The 12819-nt window shown below is 35.1% G+C and overlaps 2 protein-coding genes across 3 annotated transcripts; both read left to right on the forward strand.

Moving 5' to 3' along the window:
* The first annotated feature begins 837 nt into the window (after window positions 1-837).
* On the forward strand, window positions 838-4289 carry LOC132293446 (elongation factor 1-alpha-like). 2 transcript variants are annotated; one of them, XM_059790934.1, is made up of 3 exons: window positions 838-982; window positions 2413-2893; window positions 3128-4289. In XM_059790934.1, exons 2-3 carry the CDS (start codon window positions 2432-2434, stop codon window positions 4007-4009), a joined length of 1344 nt encoding a protein of 447 aa, XP_059646917.1. In that variant the 5' UTR covers window positions 838-982; window positions 2413-2431; the 3' UTR covers window positions 4010-4289. The 2 variants fall into 2 exon arrangements, with proteins under 2 accessions (XP_059646917.1, XP_059646919.1); XM_059790936.1 differs by having other exon boundaries at window positions 884-1065.
* A 150-nt stretch (window positions 4290-4439) lies between these two features.
* LOC132293447 (beta-1,4-xylosyltransferase IRX9-like) lies at window positions 4440-9886 on the forward strand. The gene is made up of 3 exons (XM_059790937.1): window positions 4440-6710; window positions 7850-8078; window positions 9278-9886. Exons 1-3 carry the CDS (start codon window positions 6034-6036, stop codon window positions 9440-9442), a joined length of 1071 nt encoding a protein of 356 aa, XP_059646920.1. The 5' UTR covers window positions 4440-6033; the 3' UTR covers window positions 9443-9886.
* The last annotated feature ends 2933 nt before the right edge of the window (window positions 9887-12819 follow it).

Genomic DNA, 12819 nt, shown 5'->3' on the forward strand with positions numbered 1-12819 from the left:
GAACTATATACAATGTATAAGACAAGTCTAGAGAATTCTATATAACTCTAGACAAGTTCAGAAAATGCTAGACAACTCCACACTAATCTAGAGAATTCTGAAAAGTTCCAAACTTGTGTAGAGAAGTCTAAAAAGGTCTCGGTCCATGCAGGCTGCCATGTCATCGTCTGTTGGGCATTTGCGTAGCACCTGCGTGGTATAGCCTCTTGGTTGCGGGGCATGACAAAAAGGTCATTGTAACGGGTGGGCGCTTGCCCATTTACCCAAAAGCTCGAACTATTGGGTAGTGCTGCATATCCACCCATTTATACACACTTCAACCCCCATCCAAATCCGATGTGGGACAAGTTTCACTTGTAACATTCTCCCCCACCCGAACCCACGCAACGCCCTCGTTGCGGTCGGACCACCTTGCCTATCCGGAGGCAGATCCGGACGCCTTCCTGGCCGGGCGCTTGGCGTGACACCGGATTAAGGATTGGGTTTGGCCCTGATACCAACTGTAACGAGTGGGCGCTTGCCCATTTACCCAAAAGCTCGAATTATTGGGTAGTGCTGCATACTCACCCATTTATACACACTTCAACCCCCATCTAAATCCGACGTGGGACAAGTTTCACTTGTAACAGTTATCTAATAGAGTGGCGGTATAGTAATTCCATCGAAAACAATTCTCATCATTCAAGTAGTATTAAGGATAATATGGGCATTTGATGTTTGAGAACGGTGTAAACGGACTCTGGGAAATCTAATCTGATACGCCGGCTAAGGAAAGAGTGTACCCTAAACCGTTGGATCAAATAGCATCCAACGGTTGGTAAAAAAACCCTAGTTGTTGCTGAAAGGGTTAGAGAGTTTTGATACTACTTAAGCGACTCAGAGCTCTTTTTTATGCCTCTCTTCGCTTGCTCTCTCTACGCACCTCTTGCGAGAGAGCTTGTGGCTGATCCATCCCGATTCTTTATATCAATTCAGATTTAAGGTTCGTCTCTCTTTCAATTTCTTCTCCGTGTGGGTATATATATATATATATATATATATACTTTATATCAATTCAGATTTAAGGTTCGTCTCTCTTTCAATTTCTTCTCCGTGTGGGTATATATATATAATATTGCTTTTGCACGTGATACAGTTGATTTGATTTGGTATGCCAATATTGTAAACTCTTGTTTCTATGTTGTTCAATTTTGTTATCGTGGTATTATTTGAATCCATGCTATGTTCTGGATTTGTTTGTGATTTCTTTACTTCAATTCGAGCTTTCAACTTTATGTGGTATATATATCTTGATCTCATATTCTGAGCAGTGTTTGTGTTCGTTTATAGATATTTTTTCGTCAATTTTAATCCGTCTGTTGTATGTAAGCAGTGTTTGTGTACTTGATAGAGTTTTGATTGTTTTGCTGGATATGCTTACTAGATTCGTTGACTCTTTCGCTTTCAATGAAACTTTGCTTTGATAATGGTAATCATCATAGTCACTTCTGGATGTTGCTAATTTTATCTAGTTCTTGTTTACTTTTTGTTCTTTGGGATTTATTTAAGTATCTATCCTTCTAAAAGGGTATTTGTTTGCTTTATTTTTTTGAAATTTGGTATTTGTTTGCTGGTTAATTAGTGCATGTCATATTCAGATCATTAAATATTAACTAAGAAAGGAAGTCATCCGCTATATTTAGGGTTTTCTTTTTAAAATGTGTTTATTTCCAGAACTGCAAATTTTTTTTTTTTTATTTTTTTTTTTGCATTTCCCAGGTAACATTCCTGAATTTACAATGCGGAAGCAATATTTTGTAGTAGGCATTTTTCTTTCCATTAAAACAAATGGAGCTTGTATTTAGATTTTGTTGTGCTCTACATTTGTGTGCTTTTGACTAAGAAAAAACTCATTAAGATACTGAAAATATATGATTGGAGGCTTTAAAATGAGTTCCTGTAAGAGGAGTACCCATTTAAAAAATTTGAGGCGTTGTTCTTTCCATTAAAACAAATGGAGCTTGTATTTAGATTTTGTTGTGCACTAATATTGGTGGGCTATAACCAGCAAAATAATATTTTGGAGCTTATTATCATTATTTTTTGATCATATTTGTTATGTTTGTCATATCTAATGAAGTTGATGCCACTGTTCAAAGCTAACTAGTATTTACACATCTGTGGGGGATGTTGGTTTGTTTATGGCACAAGTGCGATTTAATGATAATGTTATAAGTGTGATTTAATGTGTATCTCCATAATTGATGATGGTGATAATCACTGTGCCTTTTTGTTTTGGGAGTACCTTATTTGCGTCTCAAACAGTGATAGATAGATATGCTTTCTTGAAGCGTTTATAAGAGCTATTTGCGTATTTGTCTCAAAATAATGTTTTTTTGGTGATATAATAAATTTTCTTTCATCAAATTTCAGCATTTAGCTCAAATTTATAATGGGTAAGGAGAAGGTTCACATTAACATTGTGGTCATTGGCCATGTCGACTCTGGGAAGTCAACCACCACTGGTCATTTGATTTACAAGCTCGGAGGTATTGACAAGCGTGTGATTGAGAGGTTTGAGAAGGAAGCTGCTGAGATGAACAAACGATCATTCAAGTATGCATGGGTTTTGGACAAGTTGAAGGCTGAGCGTGAGCGTGGCATTACCATTGATATTGCTCTGTGGAAGTTCGAGACCACCAAATACTATTGCACTGTCATTGATGCTCCTGGGCATCGTGACTTCATTAAGAACATGATCACTGGTACTTCACAGGCTGACTGTGCTGTCCTTATTATTGACTCCACAACTGGTGGTTTTGAAGCTGGTATTTCCAAGGATGGTCAAACGCGTGAGCATGCTTTGCTTGCTTTCACCCTTGGTGTCAAGCAAATGATCTGCTGCTGCAACAAGGTAATCCATTAATCTTTACTGGTATGCCTGTTGGATGACATGACATCATTCCCTTGTAGCATGATGTGCTGCATAACTAGACACGAGATTCATAGTCTTTTTGGAGTTGGAACATTCTTTTAATGACCTAGTACTCTTACCCAGAATTGTCCATAAAAGTTCAATTTTTTTTATTCCACGTGTTAGTGAAATCTTAATTTTCCCTGATTTTTTGCATTATTCTCTCCCTTGTAGATGGATGCAACAACCCCAAAGTACTCCAAGGCAAGGTATGATGAAATTGTGAAGGAAGTATCATCGTATCTCAAGAAGGTGGGTTATAATCCTGATAAAATTCCCTTCGTCCCAATCTCTGGGTTTGAGGGTGACAACATGATTGAGAGGTCAACAAACCTCGACTGGTACAAGGGACCAACCCTCCTCGATGCCCTTGACTTGATTAATGAACCCAAGAGGCCAACGGACAAGCCTCTACGTCTCCCACTTCAGGATGTCTATAAGATCGGTGGCATTGGAACTGTTCCTGTGGGCCGTGTTGAAACTGGTGTCCTCAAGCCTGGTATGGTTGTAACTTTTGGCCCAAGTGGTCTCACCACTGAAGTCAAGTCAGTAGAAATGCACCATGAGGCTCTTCAGGAAGCCCTACCCGGTGATAATGTTGGTTTCAATGTGAAAAATGTTGCTGTCAAGGATCTCAAGCGTGGATATGTTGCCTCAAACTCCAAGGATGACCCTGCAAAGGGTGCTGCCAACTTTACATCCCAGGTCATTATCATGAACCATCCTGGCCAAATTGGAAACGGTTATGCCCCAGTTCTCGATTGCCATACCTCTCACATTGCAGTTAAGTTTGCTGAGCTTGTGACCAAGATTGACAGGAGGTCTGGTAAGGAGATTGAGAAGGAGCCCAAATTCTTAAAGAATGGTGATGCTGGGTTTGTTAAGATGATCCCCACCAAGCCCATGGTAGTTGAAACTTTCTCAGAGTACCCACCACTTGGTCGTTTTGCCGTGAGAGACATGCGTCAAACTGTGGCTGTTGGTGTCATCAAGAGCGTGGACAAGAAGGATCCATCCGGTGCCAAGGTCACCAAGTCCGCCGTCAAAAAGAAGTGAATGGTTTGTTTTTGGAATTTGAGAGTAAGAGTCGGATTTATTGTCTTAGTTATTTATGATAAATTTTGTCTGTGATTGTGTTGGCTCTTGTTGCTGCCCTCTACCCTCGATTGTTGGGGATATGTTGCTGTTGAGCATTCAGGTTCAGATTTTGGTGCTTATTTATCTTATTTTGTTTTGTTAGTATTGAGTTTTTAGTTGTAAGTGAACACACAAATTCGCATTGAATGTCATACTTCGTATCATTGGATTTCTTCCTTTAAGATACAAGTTCTGAATCTCTCTTCTTGTCATATTTATGAGATTGTTAGTTACTTTTCCCTGGAGGAGGAAGCATTATTGGCCATGCCATTTTTATGCCTGCTTGGAACCATTTGGATTGTGCAATTGCAGTAGTCAATTGGTCACAAACAACTTTGCCTTTTCTTGGGTTTTGCCTTCTATAATGTGATTTCCTTTACTTCTTTCACTTTGTTGCTGGAAAAAAGCCCAGTTTTTTTGGTGACATCCTATATAGAATAGTGCTGTTTCCATGCAGCTGCATTTTTTCTTCCAATGGAAACAAGTGACCGGTGTCTACAGGAGTAAGGTTAATGTACCCATTTGGCTTTACCAGATGCTGGCTATTATTTGGAGGGAATGGTTTAGGAGTTTATGTTGTCATTCATTTTTGCTGTTCTTTCGACAATTTCCCTTAAAGCCAGAACAGAAACCAGATAGAGTCGATGTACAAGGTGGGATTAGCTTCTGTCATACTCGATTCCTTTTATATATCATGACTCAGGAAACTTTGATTTGGTGCGATTTAGGTAGGGTGTTGCTCATGTAGCAATCATACAGTACAGTAGCAAATGATGGGTTTGAGAACTTTGTGCTGGAGTGCGGTTTTATTGTTTCTCTAAGAAAAAATAAAATATAGAGTGCTAAATTTAATTTATAAAACAGTAAAACCTAGTTGAAATCAGCCAACTTCGTGTTATTGTGTGGGTAATAATCAATATCCTGATGAGATATATATAATTTTTGCATTTTTCACTACATGCACTACCATTTGTTGATGTGCGAACTTATGCTTGTGGAACATCAAATCATTTAGAAACAATGATCCAACAATCCCTTGATGTTCAAGTTAATATCATTTTCTTTCCCTTTTAGTTGGTGTAGAGCTGGACCCACATAGTTCCATGAATCTGAAGTATTGCTTTCCACTCTTGATCTTGTGGGGTTGCCCATTTTGAATCTAGCCTTGTTTTCTTTTCCTTTCACCCATCATCTCATAGCTCTGTATGCAACAGCTACTTTCTCCCACTGGTAAATTTTATCATCGTAAGGTGACATGAATTCAATTATTATATTCAATCACCAAAAAAAAAAAGTGATATAAATAATTTTCAATGTAGATGAAGTTTCAAATACTAAATTCGAAACGTATACAAACAACTCTTGCCCGAAAATCCCCCAACCAACTGAATATTTTTTTTATTTTTATTATTATTTGAGTGTGTTTATTTAGCAATTGAGTTAACCTGGCAGAGTTTTGAGTCACACAGTGCAATACTTTCATATATATTGTCAACTCTCAATCTAAAAGAGAGATTGTAACCGATTGTGGTTGCATTTCTTTGTTCCAACAATTTAGGTAATGAGTTTGCATCTCAACAACTATTTGGTGAGGACCCTTCATATCATTTTTCTATCATCTTTCTTTTACTTGAAGAAATCGCTTTCTGAGCTAATGCCTCACCCAATGAAATCACACGAAAACACAATATTAATCATATGTATGTCAGTTGGTTCCCGCCATTTTTCAATAACCTTCTGAGACCTTCTCAGTGATCAAACATTTTATCTCAGTGATCAAACATAAAATGCCGTATTACACCTTTGAGTCCTCTACGTCGCTGATCCCCTATTAAATTATCTGCTGATCCCCTATTAAATTATCTTCAGTTCGATTTGAGGAACAGTGACCATAGTATTCATCAGAATAGTCAGATTCCAGCTTTTGTATCCCGTTTAGAGAGATGGTTTTGTTAGAAAGATCAAAGAAAAGGGCCCAACTATGGAAAAAAGCAACAGTCCATTTCTTGCTATGTTTTCTTATGGGATTCTTTACAGGATTTGCTCCAACGGGTGAGCCTTCAATCTTTTCTAATCGTGTTGTTGCCTCAAATCGATCAGAGTTTTCACCACAACCTGTTGAAGTACTGTTAAATCAAGACATGACAGAAAGTGGGGATTTTAATAGAAGTTTGATGGTTGATACTCCAGTGGCAGCCCCAACAAGGTCTAATGATTCCGAACCAGCAACTTTCTTGGAAGAAGAAAAAGAAGAGCCTAAATTGATTCCCAGAAAGCTTATTATCATTGTTACTCCATCAAGCACGAAGGACAGGTTTCGAGAGGTGCTGCTAAGGAGGCTAGCAAACACATTAAGATTGGTTCCTCCACCATTGCTATGGATTGTTGTGGAGGCACAGTCAGATTCATCTGAAGTGTCTGAACTGCTTAGGAAAACAGGTGTTATGTATAGGCATTTGGTCTCCAAGGAGAATTTTACAGATCCTGAAGTTGAAAGGGATCATCAGAGAAACGTCGCACTTAATCACATTGAGCACCACCGGCTAAGTGGAATCGTTCATTTTGTTGGACTTTCCAATGTTTATGATCTTAGCTTCTTCGATGAGATCAGAGCAATTGAGTACGTGCTTTTATATCCCTCACTATGCTAATTCTTACGAAAAATTAACTGTCTGATTTTGTATTTGCCCTTGTTTTGTCGAAGAAAATATTTAAGCAGCTCTTCGAAAATGTTACCAGATTTTTTTTTTAGAAAAAAAAGAAGAAAAACAATACAAAATGTATACATATACACACAGGACTCTTGTGCATAAGAATTAATTAGTTAATTAGTTGGAAGTCTGCTGGTGGTGGGTGGAGTTCTCAAAGTTGCCAAGTCTTGGATAAGTTATAACACAATTTGAGTGCTGGGAAATTTGAGCCTCGGAGGGCTGCCAAACATGTAATTTGCTGTTTTGAATTAATTCTGACCTAGATAGGGCCTCTTTTTGTTGATTCTTTAGCTTCTTACTCTTAATGAGACCTTGTATGATTCCAACCATCTGATTTATTGATTACCCTTTGATCTTTACTGAACTTGTTTAAAATTAATAAATTAATTTAAACTGTTAAGGCAATAGTTTTTGCAGGTCTTCTCAATGGGTGTGGAACGTCTCGTGGATAGGGTTCATATAAATCAAAAGAATTTATTTGTTGTTGTTGTTTCTTTTTTTTTTTAATCCCCCTTTTTAAATGTAAAAGTTCTTTAGCGATGTGTGATATCTACATCAGGACATATTAGTAAGAAAAAACAGTAGTAGCCAACATTCTACCTTGGTAGATGGGAATCTCTATATTTTAATAATACCAAAGTTGTTTTTTTTTTTTTTTAAGAAACATCAATACATGACTTTCTGAATAAAGAAAATTCATCTTTTTCTGTTTGCAATAATTTAATTAGATTTTACTTCAATCTGGACGAAACCTATCTTGTTATTGTTTGATCTTTTATTCTGTACTGTCGGTGATAAATACAAAAGATTTTCAAAGACACCCTTTCACCGTTCCAAGTTGCATACAGAACAATAGAATCTTTTCAGAACAGGACTTAAACTACCTTTCTTTAGTCATATGCTATGGTTGAGTTGATATATCGAGCCTAAAGCTAACCAATCTTGCTTTTAAAGTGTACTCTTAAAAGGCTAAAAATCTCAACTATTCAATATAATTATTAACCAAGAGATGTTAAGCTTATTGTTTATGAATATGGAGAATTTGCAGGGTGTTTGGGACATGGCCAATGGCATTATTATCTGCAAACAGGCAAAAGGTAACAATTGAAGGACCTGTATGCGATTCTTCGGAAGTTATAGGATGGCATTTGAGGCGAATGAACAATTTAACAGACACAAGATCTCCAGTACATGTATCAAGTTTTGCCTTCAATAGTTCGATTCTCTGGGATCCAGAAAGATGGGGCCGTCTTTCGTCTGCACAAGACACCTCACAGGTTTGTCAATAAACTTTAACTAAGCACTTAATTATGCATTGCCTGTTTAATGATTTAAAGCCTCAATCTGAATGATCTACTCAATTTTCTTGAGTTTCAAGTTGAGTCACAGTGATAACTCCGTTTGAACAATTTTTCTTGTTGAGTAAAAGGTTTCAGCATTTATTCTCTATTTATTTGAAAACACTGTAGATCCATTTAAAGTTGTAATGATGCATCCATGCAAACCTGCATAAGATGCTTCACTTCTTTTCATTCAAATATATAACGTATTATAATATCGAACCTAATCATGCCATCACCAATGCAACTGGAATTCAATTGAAGTAACTTATAAGTATGTGTTGAATTAATTATTACAATGTAGTACAGGTTTGGCTAACCTCCAACCTTTATTTATAAATAAAAGATACGTAGACATTTTAAAGGGCTGATGCGACATGTTTGTTTGAGTAATCACAATGATCTTGTGATTCTTGTTTAAGCACATGAAATTTGAATTGAGCCTATTGAATATGGACTTAACAGGGCTTATAATATTGACCCACAAAAATTTAGTTTCCTTTCTCAATCTCATATTTCCATGAAGCACTTTGGTCATAAATGATGACAATTATTGATTAAATTCACCAACAATTAAATTCCCAAGACTTTTTATTTGCTTTCTAGAGCAAAAAATGAATTATTAGTTTTCCTTGTTATGCATATGCATGGGTGTCTGGCTGTCTGCATAAAATATTTTCCTTTTACTGACCCCTCATTGACTCTGGTGCAAATGAAAATGATTCAATCAATGATAATCCTAAAAACTAGACAAAGCTAATACATTGAGTATTTAATTTAGGCTGCTAAGTTCAGCATTTAATATTTGTGATTAGGAGAAAGCCCAAATGCTCTATAATATTTAATTTGATAGAAGATGATGGATTCTCTGATACCATTGACAATTGATGACATGAAGAACAAAAAAACAAGAGAATCGACAACCTAATCTGCATAAACATTTCATCCTTCAATGTTTTTTATTTATGGGAAAAGGAACTAGCTAGTTTCCTGCTTTTAGATAGATAGCTAAAGTTTCTTGTGGAAAACTTTGGTCATGAAGGTATTTACTTTCAATTTTCTGATCCTACAAGTAATTCATATGGATGTTAAATGATGTTTGTTTCTGAGATTTTTTTCCCCCTTATTCCATATAGAATTCATTCAAATTCGTCGAGAAAGAAGTTCTTGAAGAGGAGACCAAGCTAAAAGGAATCCCAGCTAAAGGTTGCTCCAAAATCATGCTCTGGCATCTTCATATTCCAAAAGGAACAACTAAAAATAATCTTTTGGATACTTCATTGAATGGTGACAGGAGATAACAGAGAAGAGGCCAGGGAAATGAAGAGGGGGAGGAATGCAACATCCATTGATCAAATATCTCTTCTTTGTTTTTTTTTTTCCTTTATATATATATATATATATATATATATATATATATATAAAGAATTAATTTTTTAGTTTTTTTAACTTTATATTTTCTCATTTTTTAAAAATTTTGTAACTGTTCTATATTTGGACTACCTCATTCTTGTCGCTGAAATATGAAGCATAAATTCCTGGAATCTGCATGATCATTGATTTTTTATTTTTTATTTTATATTTTTTTGTAGAATTATTATCACACTAATCTATGGCATGAACTCAACCAGTAAAAGGGTACTACCATCATCTAATTATTAGCATCTAAAGTCCCACTTCTTTGTTTACTAGTTGTCTGCATCATGATGTCTGAAGAATTCTTACCAAGTACAGGAACCATTGTTTTTGTGCTCATTTTGGAAATTCAATGTTTAAAGAAGCATGTGAAACTAATGGCAGTGGAATATCAAAATTCAAACATAGGAAGTTCAATTCCTTTCAGTTTTGTCTGAAACATCTTGCATCAAGTCCGAAATCCACTTCTTTTGCTGCTTTGATTATTATCTCTCATCTATTTTACACGAGTTGCACATTACAATCACTGCTTCCGCTTTTTACAGAAATAACAAAACACGCACACACACACACACAAACAGCATTACCAAACAGGCCCTTTATTTTTATTTATTTTTTGGACAGCCAAGAGAATCGTAGTCCTGTAGACGCATAACTCATAAGATGACATAATTGCAGCCACTAAGTCATGTTTAATATATTTTTATATATATATGTGTGTGTGTATTGGCATAGCAAATCAAAGAACAACTCTATTGGGATAATTACTACCACCTCCATAAGGTTTATCCCAAGAAAACTAGCCAAAGGAATTCTATAACTGACACATGATTTTTGGTAATCCTCCTTTATGTTAAGAGATTGTGTCACCTTAATCCCATATGTATGGGACTGGCCACATGACTTTCTTTGATCCTTTTAGATTAGAACATGGTCATTAGGAAAAAAATTTGTCTCTAAAATAATCACTGCTCACACAAACAACATTACCAAACAAGCCCTAACGAAGTGTTTATGGTATTGTGGAGTTATTATTATTATTATTATTATTTTTTGTGTTGACAGCCCAGAGAATCTTAGTCCTGTAGACTCGTAACATAATTGCAGCCACTTAGTCATGTTTAATATATTTATATATGTCAGTGTGTGTGTATTGATATAGCAAATCAGTGAATAACTCTATTGGAATAATTACTACCATCCCAAGAAAACCAGTCAAAGGAATTCTATAACCGACACACACATGATTCTTGGTAATCCCTATATATCTTAAGAGATAGTTGTTGTCGTCGTCTTGATCCATATGAATGGGGTCGGTCATGCCCATATGACTTTCTTCAATTCCATTAAGTTAGAATATAGTTCTTAGGAATTTTTTTTTTATCTAAATAAACATGTTGTGGATCAGGCATAGGTGAACATTAGTAGTGTATGAATTGTTCTAAAAAAATGCAATTTAGGTAGCCAAGTTTTGTTCTCTTTTAGTAGAAAATTGCATTTATATGATTTTTCACATATTTATACATCTCATTCTTATCTTCCAAAAATAAAAATAAAAAAATATTAAATTTATATGTGACATTGCATGTCACATTTAATTTGAGTAGAAGTCATGATATGTGAGAAAGGTCTCTCCCAACTGCAACACATTGCATGTCACATTTGGACAAAAACAAATAAATGCAAATTAATAGCTTGGCCACTTGTGTTACACTAATGTCAAATGAGACAATAATGTATCCTATTACTGATATTCTAGTCAAGCTAGGTAGATTTCCTCAATGTTAATTGATAATCACCTAATCCTGAAACTTATATTACAAAATTTTGAATATATATAAATATATGTGTGTGTGTGTGTGTGTTTGTGTATATATTCAAGGCATAAGCTGGAAGACTCCTGGAATATGATGGGTCATAGGTGCTTAAGAATCTTAATAACAGGGCCCTACTGTCTTTATTAGTCACAGCCATGAAGGTATTATTTTGTGGGCTCAGTTGCAAACCTGTTTTAATTATGGACCAATTGTAATTTAATTACATGACCACCCTCCTAACTGTGTTTTGATCATGTTTCAATAATCCAGTTACCTTCTCCACACTTGTGATACACACACACACACACACACACACACAATAATATAATCTTTTAAAAATAATAAAAGAGAGAGGGAGAGCTAGGTCAGTGTTGGGGTTTGTTATATTAATGAGCCAATGACCTCTTGTTTTCTGGTTGTAGGTGATGGATTTGCAAGTTCAACAACCAATAATCCATATAGAAAAATAAACAAATGTACACTACTTTTCTAATTATAAAACACAGACCCCTTTCTCTCTCTTTTATTTATTTATTTTTATATATACGGCACAAGTTACTTCCTCTCAATGACAAGAATTAAATTTTTAACCTCACCCATCCGTTTTGATTTAATATGCACAGTAAAAATTAAGAACTCATCAATTTATATGCTTTTTGGCACACTTGATTTAATAAGCATGTTCTACTAATAAATTAATAAATAAATATCAACCATGACCATCAATAATGTATCTCAAAGCATTTCTTGTTGGTAATTTTATTTTTGTTGGGAAAAAAAATGTTTATTGCCTATAATTTTGTATTAAATTCTTACTGTAATTAAGCTTATAATTTTTGGAGTTGTTTTTGTATAAAAAAGGTTCTCGTTGCTGTATCGGGTTTAATGAATGGTATTAATGAATTAACTTAAGTTGTGAATTTATTAGCATAACCGTGCGTTATTGGTTAAACTCGTGCGTGATATATGTAGACTCTCGCTTGTGAGATTAAAGTTGTAAAAAGGGAGGAAAAGACAGCAAGGAATGTAAAAAAGCATGGTATGTCTCATCATTCTAGGGTTTACTTAATTTGTTTTTTAAGAACTATTTTATGTTTTCAGTTTTATAAAAATAGAAAACAAAAAATTCGTTAATTTGTATGGTAGACTATAATCTATGTAAAAATTACTTTCAAATGACTAAGTTAAAAGTATAATCATCTTTTAATTCTCAAAAAACTCTTCTATAGTCTCGAAAACTATTTTTAAATAATTAACTTGTGATTATTTTTTAATGTTAAATTTATAAAATTCCTTCCCTATTTATGGGTAAAGAAAGAGGTAGGGTTATCCCCTTGGGAGGATAAAGTTCATCCTCCAACTAATGTGGTTCAATGTAATTAGAACACATCTAAAAAAATGAAAAAAATAAAATAATAATAGGCATTATCCATTTCTTACCAATT

The sequence above is a fragment of the Cornus florida genome, unplaced genomic scaffold (genome assembly GCF_030987335.1).
Source record: "Cornus florida cultivar Cherokee Brave unplaced genomic scaffold, ASM3098733v1 CherokeeBrave_3.0.0_Hap2_Chr02, whole genome shotgun sequence".
Classification (NCBI taxonomy): Eukaryota; Viridiplantae; Streptophyta; class Magnoliopsida; order Cornales; family Cornaceae; genus Cornus; species Cornus florida.